Source organism: Pseudorca crassidens, chromosome 17 (genome assembly GCF_039906515.1).
Source record: "Pseudorca crassidens isolate mPseCra1 chromosome 17, mPseCra1.hap1, whole genome shotgun sequence".
Lineage (NCBI taxonomy): Eukaryota > Metazoa > Chordata > Mammalia > Artiodactyla > Delphinidae > Pseudorca > Pseudorca crassidens.
This window is the reverse complement of record NC_090312.1, coordinates 71,884,479-71,901,744: the sequence shown is the minus strand read 5'-3', so window position 1 is coordinate 71,901,744 and position 17,266 is coordinate 71,884,479. Positions and strand designations below refer to the sequence as shown.

At 39.7% G+C, this 17,266-nt stretch overlaps 1 protein-coding gene across 23 annotated transcripts in view; it reads left to right on the top strand.

The window, feature by feature from the left end:
- C17H8orf34 (chromosome 17 C8orf34 homolog) overlaps positions 1-17,266 on the top strand; it is a 452,646-nt gene that overhangs the window by 35,985 nt on the left and 399,395 nt on the right. For all 23 annotated transcript variants that reach the window (XM_067712125.1, XM_067712131.1, XM_067712127.1 and 20 more), the window contains exon 2: positions 14,956-15,103. In XM_067712125.1, the coding sequence (XP_067568226.1) occupies positions 14,956-15,103 (148 nt within the window). The remainder of the gene's footprint in view (positions 1-14,955; positions 15,104-17,266) is intronic.

Below are 17,266 nucleotides of genomic sequence, written 5' to 3'. Positions count from 1 at the left end.
AGCCCTTTTGTTTTTTAACATTGAGTTTTACTGATGAGAAGTTTAATATCACTCAGATTCTTTTTATTTTATAAGGCAGCACTTCTCCCCTCTGACATCTTTTATTATTTTATTTTTGTCTGTGAACTCATAACATGTCATCAGGGTATTTTTAGTTAAGGGTCTTTTGATTAATTCTGAGCTCTTTCAGTCTGATGCTTTGGGTATATCTCTTTAGCTTAGGGAATTTTATTGTATTTTTCTTTGTTTTCTTATCTGCATTGTCAGTGTATTCTTCTGAAATGTTTCTTAACAGAGTGGTGGGCCTTCCATATCTTGACTTCCATACCTCTTAATGTATATTTCCCGATTTTTGTATTTTTATTTCATTTATCATTAGATTTATTCAACTTTAGTCTTTAGATCACTACATTGCCTTGAATTTATTTAGTCCTTCCATTTCTATTTTGATTTTCGCAATTCCATTTTAATCCTCATCGACACTATATAATATTTTCCTTAGATTTCTTATTTTTCATGGCAGCAAGTTCTTGTTTTATACATGTAACACTCTTTCCAGTAGTTTCCTGAAATTGCTCTATTTCTTCTCGTCTCAGTTGTCTTGCTTATACACTTGCACAATTTTTCCTAAAATTTCTGGTGATTTCTGGTTGTCGATTCATCTGTATGAATGAAAGATAAGATTTCTTATTGTAGGTAGCTTGTGTGGGTTCCTCTGTACTTGAGTAGATTCCCCATCTGACCTCTTCCTTGACTGGGAAAGCTGGGTGAATGGGCTTAGAGAGCTTAGCAATCAGACTTCCTTGTACAATATGCGAGTGGAAATCCAGCGTCCCCAAGAAAGAAGGGCCCTGCTCTGGGGGTAGAAAGCTTTCCTGTAGTTCACTCACCGGACTCTGTCCTCACCTTCCATGAGATGTGGAGCCCAGGGTTACCTCAAGTTGTACTCTGCTGCTTCTTGGAGTCTATGGCTATTCCTAGAGTCCATTCTTAGACAGATGGCTTTGGCAAAGAGTTCTCTGGGGACTTCCCTGGTTGCACAGTGGTTAAGAACCTGCCTGCCAATGCAGGGGACACGGGTTCGAGCCCTGGTCCGGGAAGATCCCACATGCTGCGGAGCAACTAAGCCAATGCACCACAACTACTGAGCCTGAGCTCTAGAGCCCGCGAGCCACAACTACTGAGCCCACGTGCCACAACTACTGAAGCCTGTGTGCCTAGAGCCTGTGCTCTGCAACAAGAGAAGCCACCGCAATCAGAAGCCCTCACACCACAATGAAGAGTAGCCCCCACTCTCCACAGCTAGAGAAAGCCCGCACACAGCAACGAAGACCCAATGCAGCCAAAAATAAATTAATAAATTAAAAAAAAAAAAAGAGTTCTCTGACCTCACTCTGTGTAAAAGCCCCAGCTGCCAACAGCATCCCTTAGAAGAGGGAGATGGGTCTCAACAGGCCCAGCTGCTCCGAATGTAGTTCTTTGATGCATTACGCTGATGGCTTCTCCTTGGCCTATGGTTGGTGCTTTAGCTGGAATGGTCTCTCTGGCTCTCTTGGGAAGAAGAGAACTTCCTTCTGGTGTCTTGGGCTGTAGTGTCTCGGCTGTTCTAATGTAACCATTAGCCTTACCCCATCTGCTTAGTTCTTCATGCTTTAGAGTTTCTCAAAATTTCCAGTCCACTGATGGCACTCTTTCTTGCTTTCCCGTGCTATTGTGCTTTCATTTTTTACATAACATCCTTTCTGTTATTCTAATAGGACCTTGGGGCATGAGGCTAGTCATTGTGTAGCTTTGTAAGGTCATTCCACTGTATTATACAAGAAACCAACTTGTATTTAACCTGTTAAACATTACAGAGCCACTGCTTCCAAATAGTGTTTGTGGTCTCGGTTCAGTGTTGAGGGAAAATGTTTTTGGTCAAATAAAAATATATAAGCACACACGGCATACTTCATATGTAAGACCATCTTGACAACAGCTGGCAAGATTATTCATTGCCTCAGCAGAAAATGGATTTTATTGAGTGATTGTGAATCTTTCTAAATCACCTTGTGATTTACCAGCTGCAGTGAGCCTAGTCGAACTCAGTGAGGATTTATTGAAACTGATTGCTGTTTATTGTTCATTAAGGAATTTAGTCGTAAGCACATGATGTCTGTTTTTATCAAAACATATATAACTCTATAAAGCCTACGCAGAGTGTGTGTATATATATATATATATATATAATCTCTCTCTCTCTCTCTAGATATATAGATATAGATATATATCGAGAGAGAGAGAGAGAGAGAGAGATTTTAGCACATACCTTCTGTGAATGGGGTATTAGGTGTCTGTAAAATAGAAATTTATTACCAGCAATTACTAATGATGTCAATTTGCTCTTTTACTTTCCATAAACAGTAGAGAATATTTGATGCCAGCATGCTGCTAAATTAATTTATGTAAGAATTTCTGTCTATGCTTAATGCCATGACTTTTACTTTAATGTTGGTTTGGGACTAAATGCCTTATCAGTTAACTTTTTTTTTTGTACATTGACTTGGTGTTCTGCATATTAGCTATAATTTTTCTTTGAAAACGAATATATAAATTTGTATATTCACCTAATGTTTTATAATCTTGGATTTTAATAATAAATAGTATGGTTTTTTTCCTAGCTGAAAAAAATTTTTTTAACTTTTTAGTTTATATCAGAGTGTAGCCGATTAACAACGTTGTGATAGTTTCAGGTGCACAGCAAAGCGACTCAGCCGTACATATACGTGTATCCATTCTCCCCCCAAATTGTTTTTGCTGATGAAATATTTCTAATAAAGAGGAAACATTTGTACTTAAATGTTCTAGACTTACTAGATTTAAGGAAAAATTTAAAAATAGACCTATCTTTCAACTGTGTCATCAGATTATATTGCCTACCACCTCAGTTGTAACTTTTATAGACCCCTGGGTGGCTCCCCTATATTCCTCAATAGTCTTAACTCTATAGACGTCTGGGTCGTTTCCCTGTATTTCTCAGTAGCTTTAACTCAATATATTGCCATTCTTTCTAATACTACTGTGTTCATTCTTGCAATCTTTGTATACATGTAAATGACCTTTCCGTCACACTGACCTCTTTGTTGAACTCCTCTCACCCAGTGGTCTATTTTTCACCTTATTTCCTGTCTTAGCCACTCCTGTTGTTGTTACTCAATAACTGCAGTTCTCCAGTCTCACTTTCAAGCATCCTTCTCTCCAACCATCTTCTCCTCTTTATCTAGCTCACTGCCTCTAGTATCCCAACCCCAACTTTTCCTTGACCCCACCTGGCTGTCCAATCCATTGATCCTACCACATTTTCATTTTCCCTTACCTCTTTGATGTCCTTGCTCAGCTTAAATTCTGGGGCCAGTGGCCAGTCGTCATAATCGCTCCATTGCACGTACTCCCAAGTATTGCTACCTTGCCCCTCTCTCAGCTCATCCTACTCAATTAGTTACACCATAAACCTGCCTAAATACAAATTTTTGCCTCTTTCATGCCTACACCTGTGCAGCTGAACAGGGCTGGGAGAAAAACACGCTACCACACAAACTTGTCTTACTTTAAATTTGTGACACCAAATCTCAAGTGGCCAGGTAATCCTACACTCCTGGGTCACTATCTTTCATTTGTTTCCCTTTTCTCAAAACTCCCAGTCTTCATCTCCCATTCTGTTTCTGCTGTTGACACTTGTTTCCTACTTCCAGACGATTTGAGGAGGAAACCCACAGACCAACAACTGCAGAGCAGGGATACCATTCTGTTTTGTTCACTGACCATCTGCAACGCACAGTGTCTAGTTTATAGTGAGCGCTCAATAAATATCTGATACACAAATAAAAGAGAATGATTGTCATTCTAAGTAAGCATTTAAAAATATTAATTGAAAAATTGCTGTGAACACTATCTGTCTCTTCTCTCTGGCTAGTTCACAGCTCCTTTCCCATGTTCATGTTGGAATGCTTGGTCTTCCATCACTGAAGCATCCCTTTTTCATTGCTCCGTATTATAGTGAATGGCACTGACATCAGCTCAGTCATTCAAACCCAACACCTGGGTGATTCATCTTTTTTTTTTTTTGCGGTACGCGGGCCTCTCACTGTTGTGGCCTCTCCTGTTGCGGAGCACAGGCTCCGGACGCGCAGGCTCAGCGGCCACGGCCCACGGGCCCAGCCGCTCCGCGGCATGTGGGATCTTCCCGGACTGGGGCACGAACCCGTGTCCCCTGCATCGGCAGGCAGACTCTCAACCACTGCGCCACCAGGGAAGCCCTGGCTGATTCATTCTTTAGGCTGATTTGACCCACTCCTCGCCGGGTCAGGTCTACTTTTAGAAATTTATGTATAAAGTCAGGCCATTGCTTTGCACCCTCACTTAAAACACCACTATATAGTTCAGTAGTCTCTGAACAGTTTCGGCACATCTTTTCAAAGGGTAAATCAATTTCATTTCCTTAATTAACATCATTCACTAGCTTTGCATTCCGTTTAAAGTAATATTCAGTCTGTATGTCAACCGACAAAGCCCTGCAAATTCTGGCATCTGCCTACCTCTTCAACTCACTATTCCCTGCTGGCGTTTGACAGCTGTTTAGAATACACCAAGCCCCACAATGCCCAGGACTCTTTGCGTTTATTCTTCTCTCTGCCTGAACTGCTAGATTTTTGAAGGTCTGGTTCTAGTTTTACCCTCAGGTCTCAGATCAAATATCATTTCCTCAGAGAGGCTTTCTTGATCACTCCCTGTAATATATCTTACCCCCATTTATCTAATATATTCTCTGCCTTTTTTCCATAGAACTTTCCAGAATCTATATTTATTTTACTTATTGATTTTATTATTTCTTTATTGTCTTACCCTTCCAAAGAATGTAAGCTCCTTAATCCCTGGGCCATGCCAGTCTTGTTTATTCTGAGATGAGAGCCTACTATAAATATGTGATATGAAAATGAAAGATGTATCAAGGGAACGTTTTCTCTCTGTAGAATCTAGAGCATCTTATCATAAGAGATGAAACCACAGGTTGGGGACCATGTTTAGGTAGTTTTGAATGCTATGAATGGAGGTATGTGGGGTTTGTTTGTTTTTTTGTGGGGATTTTTTTCCAGGTAATAATGCAGCTACAGAAGGGTTTTAGTAAAGTTATTGACATGATTTATTCATTTATTCATTTTTTCTTTTAGCACATGTGCCAGGAACTGTTCTTTGATCTTGGGAAACAAAGATGTCTAAGACATGTTTCCTGACCTCAAGAACTCTTCAGAGAGCTGAACTGGTAAACACATGATTTAATACAGTGGCGTGAGTGTTGTGTACAATTGTATTTGTAATATTATTCAAACACTTACTATGCCTAACTAACTCTGCTTGGAGCTGATCAGAGCCTTTTTTTTTTTTTTTAATTCCATGTGGTTCCTATTATGCTGGTGACTTCTTTGAAGCTATATTGAGTAGGCATCTGTGTCATCATTTGCCCACAATTCCTTCTTCTTTTAATAAATGCCATTTTTAACATTCACATGGCAATTAAAAAGGCTATAATTTTCTTCATGTCCTTACGACTCTAGCCTCAGTTGGATAGCTCCAGGTGGGCACCTGATCAATATGTCCACTCTCTCTCTGCTGGCAATATTTGTATTTAAGACCCAGAGACTCAAAGTTCACTTCTGTCTGTTGATCTAAGATGTAGGAGCTAAGTAGGTTGGCTGTGTGTGACTGTGTAGCACTGCAGTCCTGGAAGACCAGGAATCATGTTTCCTAGCAGGTGGAGAAAGCCAGATGCAAAGAAAGATAAAGGATGTGGCGAGATGAGAGATGGAGAGAGACACGTGGCAGGTTTCAGGTGCTTGCCTCCACTTGTTCCTGAGACCCAGCATCATCACTGCACTTCCTGTAGATTGGCTGTCCAACCCATTCCGGAATCCATAAGCCAAAATATTCACCTATTCATCCAAGCTAGAGATTTGACTGAGCCATACTCTTTTTCCAATATTATCATTGCTCTCAGTTTTATTGTGATTTAATTGACGTACAGCACTGTGTAAGTTTAAGGTGTACAGCATAGTGCCTTCACGTACATATATTGCAAAATGATTACCACAGTAATTTTAGTTAACATCCATCATCTCATATAGTTACAAAACAAGAGAAAACCTTTTTAAAATCCCTAGAAAAAGCTAGATTTTTAAGAAAGAAATATGGTTGAATTCTCAAAAGGAATAATGGGAAAAAAATGGAAAGTAATCCTAATATATAGATACAGTGAAATTATCTTCAAGTTCAAAAAGCAAAAAACAGACATTTCTGTGCAAACCAAAACACACAGAATTTGTCACCACTAAAAGAAAGGTATTCCTGGGCTTCCCTGGTGGTGCAGTAGTTGAGAGTCTGCCTGCCGATGCAAGGGACACGGGTTCGTGTCCCGGTCCGGGAAGATCCCACATGCCGCGGAGTGGCTGGGCCCGTGAGCCATGGCTGCTGGGCCTGCGCGTCCGGAGCCTGTGCTCCGCAATGGGAGACGCCACAACAGTGAGAGGCCTGCGTACCGCAAAAAAAAAAAAAAAAAAAAAGTATTCCTTATGCTGCTGAGAATAATCCCAGATGGATGGTTAGAGATGAATAGATATAAAAGCAATAAAAATGGTAACTATGTGGGTACATATAAATGTATGCTAATGGCATAAAATAAAAAATGCCTTGTGGGGTTTATGTGTATATATTTCATATATAATATTATATATATATATATTACATATGTAATTATAGTACACAACAATAAAAATAAAAGCCAGGGGTGATAAGTGGTATCAAAGTATTCTAAATTCCTTGCAAAATCTGAGATGAGGGAAAAATACCAATTAATACTTAATGTAGATAAGTATTAATTTTATAATCTCTGGGTAACCACTAAAAGAATCTTAAAAGTGTGTATAACTTTCAGACTAACAGAGGGAAAGTGTGTATAACTTTCAGACTAACAGAGGGAAAAGTAGACTAACAAAGAAAATAAGAGAAAAATGAACATAATCTTGGCAGAATAACTAGAAAGGTGATAGAAACAAAATAGGATGATTTTTTCCACAAGACATTAGAGTTATTGTATAGCTCCAGTCATTAAGATATTGCAATGACGGTATAAGATTGACAGATAGATTAATGAAATAAAATGTAGTTCTAGAAATAGGCCCATACGTATATGGTCCCTTTGATTTATGACTCTTTTAGGATGGAATCAGAGTAAGGCTTACTAAGTAGTAGTGTTCACCTAGGATGGTCCAATGTATCCATAACCAACTTGAAGATATCCTTGCCATAGAGACAGAGATGTGGACATCCTTTCCTTAGATCATCAGTTCCAAAAGGAAGTACCAGGTGTGCACTATGAAATTTCTTCATTATTCTGTCATGCTGAGCACCCTGTTTTAGTTACACATTATTTATAAATGGCAAAAGGCTAAAATAAAGTAATTCTTACTCAACTGAGGGACAGCCTCCTTACTCAACTTCTACGTACATCTACTACTTCCACCATGGATCGATTTAGTTATTTTCTTTGAGTCATGAAGTGCTTGCCTATTTCTGCTGAGTTTCACCTCTATTGTACTCCTACAGACATATTTTCAAGACCGTGGAAAGTCCTACCTAACATCAAAATAGTTGCGTTGATAGACTATATATTGAACAATATAAATTCCTTAACTAAAAGTATTTCCATATAGTATGCTAATATTTCTCTGGAGACCTTGATGTTTGTGTGGAAATTTAACTACAAGCTTGTACATTTATATGAAAACTGTTTCAAAGTGGATACTAAATATTCAATAATTAGATTAAATACTAAATCTACTTTAGCATCTCTAATATAGAGATGTCAGAGGAGGAGGGATTAATAGGTATTAGGCAAAATATTCTGTCACTTGTCATCTGCTGGTTAGATTTATTAGTTGTCTATATTATTAAAAGCAGAGAGAATTTAGTATCCAAAATTCAGCTCTAGAACTTAGAATGATTATTTTTTAATTGTGGAATTTTCATTATTCTTAATCTTCATTATAAAACTACTCATTTTTTTTTTTTACTTTCCCTAACTGGATTATATTCTATAATATATAACGAGGTAAATTAGTTGCCTTTTACTGTGTATTACAAATGAGTATCATAACCTAATTTTATATTACATGATATTTAAGAAGGGCCAAAGAGTCTTTCAAACCAGGGGTGAGAATTTCTTATTCCCTGGGCCTGTATGGTTGTGTTTGGATGCGTGGCTAAGATTGTTTGCATCGGTGGGTTGTTGGTGAGGGGCAGGTGACCTGAAATAAGCAGGGAGTTAGCACACACCTTTGTAAAAGTGCATATATCCTAGTTGGGTTGTGCATCTTGTATGCAGTCCTTTAATGTATAGTGAGTGGTTAAATTTATGGAATATACTTGACACTTGTGCATATCAAACTCAGTAAATAACTGATACTTTGAATTATTGCTATCTTTCCTGTTGAGCTCAGCCTTCCAGTGAAATCTCAGTTCTGATTGGGAATGAGAGAACGTTTAGGGTGGGCCTGGGCACGGTCCTGAGGTGGAGGAAGGTTGAGAAACCAGAGGACAGTTTGAGTTCTGTGAACGGAAGTGTCTGACCGGAAAACATCAAACAGATGTCTGTCCCCTTCTCACTTGTGCATGGAAACCTAGATGCTGCATTGGAACCTATTTGTTGCCAAAGCCAAAACTCGTAACAGAGGCTAGAGGTGTAATGAAGCAGAAAAAAAAATTTCCTCCATTCTACTTCTATTTAGAAAAATGGAATGAATGAAAAGGCAAGGGTTCTGGTGGGGGTGGAAACCAAGTGGGATTCTATCAGTTGGGAATACTGACATCAATTTAAAATAAGGCTGTTTCAGAAAAATAAGCTACTTTGGAGACAACTGATTTTCAAGTTGATAGTCTCTCATTTATTTGTTGACAATTCAATGCCCATTAACTACCTATTTATGAAAACAGGTGGTGGTGGAGAGGGTGAGTGTTTGGGAGGTTGTGATCTCATGCAAATTTTTAATAAGACCTAGTTAAAAAGAGAAAATTGAAACATATGCAGATTTAGAATGAATTAATTCAGCCGTCAGATCTTAATGCCAGCTTTGAACTAAAATATTCTACAGATGGTAATGTGCCACATGCCAATTAATATTTAAGATAATTATGGTGTTGAGTAAAAAATGTATTTGATTGACACCACCTCCATTATTACTATAGTGTAATATCCTGTATATTTATTGATTTAACAAAAAGACTATATGATGAGAAAGTCCTGAGATTTTGGAAATGGTTTTAATTTTGTTTCCTGATAACTTTCTACTGAGGCTAGTACTTACCTCTCAGGAAATGAAGTAAGAAGTAACTTACTCCCAAGTAAGAAGTTAAGTAAGCAAGTACATTTTTAGGCAGAATGCCATGCTGTCCGTTTGCTGTGTGACCTGAAGCAAGGATTCTTAACCTGGAGTCAATGAAACCTTAGAGGGTTAGCCCATGGATGGGTAAACACCCACCCAGGAATATTATGTAAGATTTGATGTTTGTGTGTATACATGTACTTTTTGGTTTTTTAACCAAGAGATTCCATAGCTTTCATCAGATGAAAAGAATCTATTAAAATGTTTTCTACTGTTGCCTGATTACTCATTCCCTTAACTACTCACACATTATTTAATAATAAATGACTGTGATGAGCTACCAACTCACTCATGGTTTTGCTTTTACCTAGTGGACGTTAAAATTAAAATGTATTTTGTGACAGTCATTATTGCTATTTAGTTAGCATTCATTCTCCAACTTATTATGGCCATGCTCTATATAGTACAAGGTTATAATAGCCCTAACTTCCATGTATTCACATGATGTATAATACAAATTTGCAGTCAGTAATTAATGATTTATGTTCCCTAGATTGTTTTTCAAAATTTTTAAAAATAATGTTATCTTCCTATATATTTATGTTTTAAAAATAGATATATTTGAATTGGTAACAAAATTATAATTAACAAAAAAGGAAACATATCAATGCAGGGGCTGTCTCAATATTCATGAAGTTAAAGACTGCAGTTTATAATAAACTGTATTAAGAGACCATTAATTAGTTTTATAATCAGAAAAAGTAAAGCCAATAAAAAGATGCAATGTACATAGTCTATCAAAAACATATGCTATAAAAATATCTGATAAAAATGGTAATAACAGTAGTGGTAATAATAAACATATAAATATATAAAAGCAATAATAAACTTGAAAATAGTAGCTAACACCACCTTTGGGTAGATCATTAAGGGGGGTTTAGTCAGGAAAACAGAAGCAACTCCGTATCTGGGTCATATAGGGTTTAATACAAATAAGTTTGCATGATGGAGAGTTAGAAGGTCGGGGCGCAGAGGCCAGGGAAATGCTGTCTGTCACCAAAGGTGGAGGAGCCCACCCTGAAAATCACCACCTGGATATCCAAAGCAAGTGGTTTTCAATTCCTTGCCTGGAAGCTGCTGCAGTTCTCCAGTACTTTTGTACCATTCCCACAGCTATCCCAGTCTGCAGTGGAGGTTTCCACAAATTTGCTGGGAAGCTGATGTGAATCCCTCATCTGCCGTCACATCTGCTTGCAATCAACTCCAGAGAATAATTTCTTCTGCTTCTCTTACTTTCTAAGTCTTCTATGAATTCCTCACATTGGGATACTGTACTCTAACCCAGATCATATAAAGAAGATTCTGGGAAACAGTTCCCAGCCTTAGAAGAAAATGTTAGGCCTCCCATCACAATAGGCTACATATATCCCAAGCACTTTATGAATGCTTTACGATCATTATCTTATTTAATCCTCCTGGCAACCGTATCATGTAGGTACTATTATCATCCACATTTAGTAGATGAAGTATTGAACGTTAAAGTGATTGAGTTTCTTGCCCAAAGTCATACAGCTACTAAGTAGAAGACGAGTGATTTGAAAAAGTGTCCATAAGATTTCATTCAAAGCTTCTGTGTCTAATCGCTGCCTTATCCTGTTTCTTCTATTGCATCTCGCTTACATCGGTAATATTATTGATATCAATTAACTATGAGTTAAATCCTCTGTTGAGGACAGCTGCTAACATATTTTGTTTGCAACTTGAATGCCCCATCTTTAACTAGCCGTTGAGTGCAAACAGGGTCACATTAAAATTAATACCTTTATTTTATCAATTCCCAAGCCCTTGGCCTAAAATTTCCACAAAGTTTTTGTTCCAGAACAGGAGTGCTATTGCCATTTCCATTGTTTCAAGTTATTTATGCCCACAGCCAAAACCTCCCAGGGATCCTCCGCTAAGGGAAAGCTTGAAAACCACCGAAGGAGCAAATGAGGAGGCGGCCCATACTACAGGCCTGATTCCTGGTTGACAGGCAAGGGTATTTGTAGAAGCTGCTCAGGCGGGGACCCTCCAAACCTTCTGGCCAAAGTTCAGGGCAGCCTCTGAGCCTAAGGCCTGAGCTCTGGGGAGGGCTCTCGTCACGGAACTGTCAGGCGGGGACCGGGCTCTGGTCCTCCGAGCTGGGAAGCATCCTCATTGGGTCCGAGGCTTTAGTCTCTGGTGTGGGCAAGGCAGGAGGGTGGGGTTTCTGGCTCCAGACACGATTCAGTACATACAGGGATACCCTGGCACACTGCAGCCAGCTCCCGGGGCGCTGGGGTCGCCATCCAGACCGTGGCAGGGTTCCCGGGCTCTGCAGAGGGCGTCCCGGGACAGGCTTGGGGCAGCGGCCCAAAAGCCACGTCGGTGTATCTCCCTCGGGACAGCTTTGGGGGCGACTGCATTCCGGGGCAGGAAGAGGATGACACCCCAGGGACCCTTGCTGGGGAGCCTGCTCTCAGGCGCTCGGGCACCGCTAGGGCTCGGGACGGGCGGGCGGGATTCCCCGCACCCGCCTCTGCGCCCGAGTCCGCGCCCCAGAGTGCGCCTGCGCGGGGCCGCCGTCCGGCAGAGCGGGCGGCGTCGGCCGAGCGCGTCGTTGCCGCGCCGGCTGGCGTCCGCGCGGGCGACTGGTGGCCCAGTAGGGGAAGGGCGGATGCAGCGTCGCTCTGTTGGTCAGGCTCTGACACCCAGGAGTTCCATGGCACAACTCTTACGCTCAGGGTAAGAATAGTAAATGAGCCCCGCTCTCCCTCCCCGGAAGCACGGAACATTCCCTAACGGCGTTCGGCCTCCATCCCCGACACTGGCCCGCGCTTCTGGAATACTCTTTTCCTTATGGTGGCCGGTCCCTGACCACCTTCTGCGGTCGGGTGTCTCTCTTCCACCTGACCTTCAAGGTGCGCGGCTCCTTTCTCATCTCCTCGATCTGTCGGCCCCTCGGTTCTATCTCTGTGTGTCTCAGTCCTAGTGGGGAAACCAGTCCTTTTATTGCCGGTAGCATCTTTGCAAATCTAAGGATTTAAAATATTCACGTCTGGGAAAGAGTTTAAGTCCTCAGAATCATTAAAGTCCGAATGCCAGTGGATATACATGGATTGAGTGAGAGGCAGGGTAATTCCTCTTATAAATGCAATAATCTAGAACTAGACTCTTGATCAACCAAGATACCCAATACACCTTATTGCAAACATTAGCTCTTTTCATTTTTGCGACGGTTTTTGTCCTGTGTCTTTAGTCTCGTATATTCATTCATGGAATATAAGGGTATCCAAAACTAGCTACTAGACGGATGTTATTTAAAAAAAATTAACAGTGACTCCTTGGTCTATTATGATTGTATGGTCCATCTCCTAAAGACAATGTAGGGACACTTCAGTTTATTTTAAAAGGAAAAAAACCCAGAAACTTTCCATCTAACTTGAAAGTTAAAAAAAAAAAAAGTGCATGAGATCTTCAGAGATTTCAGGGTAGAAATTGCTTTAGCTTTAAAGCCTTGTTATCTGACCTAATTTTGCTTTATCGGAGTGCCCAGGCCTTCTGTGACAAGAGTAATCTAGTTGGTCCTTCTATTTATTTTTCTCTCTATTTTCTCATAGCTTTTGTAATGTACAGTTAATTTAAATAGAATATAATGCATCTTTTCTACAGTAGCAAAATCTAAAATGTTTTAAATTATGTTCCACTTCTGTGTAAGTTTTTAATTGAACCTTGCATTGCTCTGCCATGTAGAGGAATGACCTCTTAAGTTATAACCATAATAATTGAGACTTTAAATAACAGAAGTAAAGAAGACCTTTTCCAACTGGTTGTTTGCTCACCTATGTTTTAGAATATAAAAACATCTTACGTTTGTCTGACAAATATTTTGCTTCACAGTGTGTTCATAGTAGAAATCGTTTCCTCTTTTTAGTTCCAACTTTATGTTCAGTCTGCACATTTTTGAAATACCTTGAATTACTTTATCCATGTCTCTGAGATCAACTTGGAATCTTGTCATCTATAAAATCCATTTAGCCTCTACTCAGATAAATCCATGTGTTTCTAAACTATTATAAATGTCAACAAATATCCCTGAGATATGACAGCAGTTTCTTGTGTAGGAGTTCAGAAGAGTGTGTTTTGCTGGGCTAAGAAATTTATGGATGCTTTAATTATTGTTTATTAGGACAGTAAGGGATTTTAATTTCTGATATTTACCTGGGGTCAGTAAACCAAATGTTCATTCGTTCATTGAACACCACCTATGAACTAGGTAGAATCCAGACCCTTAGGAGAGAGTAGAGATCAAACCAGGCCAGTTCTTGGTCTTAGTGCTGTAGTAGCAGGGGAGAAGAGTCAGGCACAAACTGATGAGCAAATTTTAAATGAGATGATTCTGGACAGTTGCTAAATACTGCGAAGAAGATAAAGAAGTGATAAAAGCTTATGAAGATTCATTAGGGTAAGCTTTTTTCAGAAGATATCATTAGAGACTGAATGATGACAAGCCAGCCATCTGAACATCCCGGAAAAGAGCATTCAAGGCAAAGGAAATAGGCCACCAACAAAGAAAGACAAGGGGATGGGGAATTTCCAGTATCCCTTCCATTAGCAGTCCTAATACCTGATACCCAGTGTATCACTAGAACCACCGCCTCTCACAGAATCTGAACTTAGAATGACAATTGACAGACTAGAATTCTGGGCTAAACCCAACATGATGAATGGTGACTAATATGAATCTAAAGTGGTGGATGCAAGTTCGCAAACCCAGTTGCACAGCACGAAGTGATGTTCAGTGGGCTGGGCAGCCGTTCATCGGAGAACAGTCTGGGGATACTAATGGACCATAAATTGGCACTTGCTCTTGCTGTTCCTGACTGGCAAAAACAATGTGTAGAGATTACCCTTAAGCAGATTTCTCCCCAATTTAAAGCATCCTTAGAGCTGTCTAAAAATGGGACTCTCCATCGCTTCACTCATTAAAAAAAAGGAAAGAAAGAACAAGAACAAGAAAGAATGAATACCCATCAGGGCTTTTGGAAAAAGGAATTTTTGATGGAGAACCAGTTGAAGACATTTTTTTGGTTGCTGTGAAGCTGTGACTTGTTACTTTCATTCCAACAACATTTTCTTCATTTAGGGATATTTATATATAGTTAAGAAAGAAAAATGATATTGGTATATAAGGCATATGGTGAGGTTTATTGAAAAGTTAATATATAATGGCATCTCTCAAAATAGTAACCTGAAATTGAAAATTCTTTTTAGAATAAATTTCTAGTATGTTTTTGGACAAATATAATAATAAAAATAAATATATCTTGGCTTTGCCATGTATTAGCTGTGTAACACAGTTTACTTCTCTGCACTTCAGTTTCCTCAAGATTTGGGCAATAACTTGTGCCTGCCTGAAAAGATTATTATGAGGATTAAATTAGTTGTAGTGCTTGGCAGTAGTAAGTTATATATACGTGTTTGCTATTATTATTAGATGTAAACATATGCTTTACTTTGCCTTCAGGAATTAATGACCAAGTTAATTACTGAGACACCTGACCAGCCAATCCCATTTCTCATTGACCATCTTCAGTCTAAACAAGAAAACCGTGGACACCTTCAGAGAACTTTATCTGGATCTGCAGCTCTCTGGGCAGAAAGTGAAACATTAGGTAAATGAAAAATATATTTTACAGTTAATGTTAATGCATTTAAACTAAAATTTACGAAAGTCTTTCTCTTTATAATGAGTAAATCTAGGTGGTTACCTAGGGTTTCACGTATTCATCGGAGACTTCATCTGTATGCTAAAATTTGTCAAAAAATATTCTTGAATTTGAATATATTGTTATATATTAGCTTCAAAATATGGGCATCTTTGTATTCAGTCTGAATAGAAATAAGATTCAGATTTGCATGAAAAGCTTTCATATGAATGAAAACTAATTATTTTAAACATCTTTTTTTTTAAACTTCTTATCTTTTTATGAAGAATTTGAATTAAGTGCTTATGGAGCTCATCTGTGTAGAAAGGTAAACAGTAGATTTCTACAGTTACCTTTTTTGTAGCCCAAATGGATAATTACTCTCTGTTTCCCTCAGTTCTTCTTTTTTTTTTTTTTGCGGTTCGCGGGCCTCTCACTGTTGTGTCCTCTCCCGTTGCGGAGCACAGGCTCCGGACGCGCAGGCTCAGCGGCCATGGCTCATGGGCCCAGCCGCTCCACGGCACGTGGGATCTTCCCGGACCGGGGCACGAACCTGTGTCCCCTGCATCGGCAGGTGGACTCTCAACCACTGCGCCACCAGGGAAGCCCCCCTCAGTTCTAATTTTACCTTCTGTAGTAAGTTCAACCTGAGGAAGCTTTATTCACTCTGTTGGGGAGCCAGCCTTACCAAGTATGCAATAGCCTTATCTCCCCAGTAAGCACTGGTGATATAATTGGGTAGACGTGACTTTGATTTTTATTTATAAAATGTGTGTCCGACAGCTTATATCTTCTACACCCTGTTCTGTTCGTTTGGTATTAGTATTTACTTCCAAACCCAAATCCCCACTCCCCCCCAGACCTGTTGCTTGGGTAGCTGACTCCTCACCTGACTCCCATGGTTATCTGACTGACAGGATTCCAGATGCTCCTGCGGATAACACCATCGCTTCTCTTCTCTCATGCTCTATGGGATCCCGTGAAAGGATTTTGGTTTTCTTTGGCTGTATTCTCACATTGGTGCCTAAAGTGGGTAGGGGATAGGGTATCCTCTGAAGAATGTAGACAACTCTGGTGTTAGTTATCCATACAGAAGTTCTCTGCTGCATACAGGAAACTAGAATATGGGCTTCTGGTGTACAAAAGAGGGGACTCTTGGTTTTTCTTGGCCTCACTGTCTTATTGTTAGATTCCTAGTAGGGTGGCTCTTAGGCATAGGCTCTGGTTTGTAGCTGCAAAGAAGGCACCATTCTTCTGAAGGTGGACCAGATAAACATCTGTGAGCTCATTGAAGCTGATATGAACCCATATTTATAAATTATATCTGGAGAGACAGTAGTGTATTAAATTCTGTAGCTTTAATCAGCAGACATTTAATATCTCACATTTTTCACAGGTCAGAAGTCTGTGCAGGGTTTAACTAAATCTTCTGTTTAATCTGCAAAGCTGCACATCAAGGTGTTGGAGGCTGGAATAGAATCTGCTTCCAAGCTCACTCAGGTGGTCGGCAGAATTAATTTCCTCGCAACTGTATGACTGAGGTCCCTGTTTTCTTGCTGGATCTCAGCCAGGGGCTGCTTTCAGCAAATAGGTACAACCCACAGTTCTTTGCCACATGACTCTTGCATCATGGCAGCTTATTTCTTTAACAAGGAAGGGAATTTCTTTCATACAAGTTTACTAAAATGGAATCTTATATAATACAATGTAATCATGGCATTGACATCCCATTACCTTTGCCATATTCTGTTGGTTTGATGCAAGTCAAAGGTCCTGTCTACGCTCAAGGGGAGGGAATTATTTAGGGCATAACATCAAGGGACAGATATCGGGGGGATCACTTTAGAATTCTGACTAGCACAAGTACTTAATGCCTCTTTGCTTGGAGAGGGAAGGAGATTATTATAACTTGCAGTTTACTAGGGTAATGGCATAAGTGCTTGTTTAATAAAGCAAGATGGGAACACAGGACTAAGTTTATGAAGACCCATAATAAGTCCAGGTCCTTTGGATGAATTTGAATTTCTTGTGGGGTATCTTAGTAGGTAATTCCAGCAAGCTGTTGGATATGAGTCTAAAACTCTGGGAATGGCTTAAGGCAGGAGTCGCAGGTATGGCATTCAGGATTGT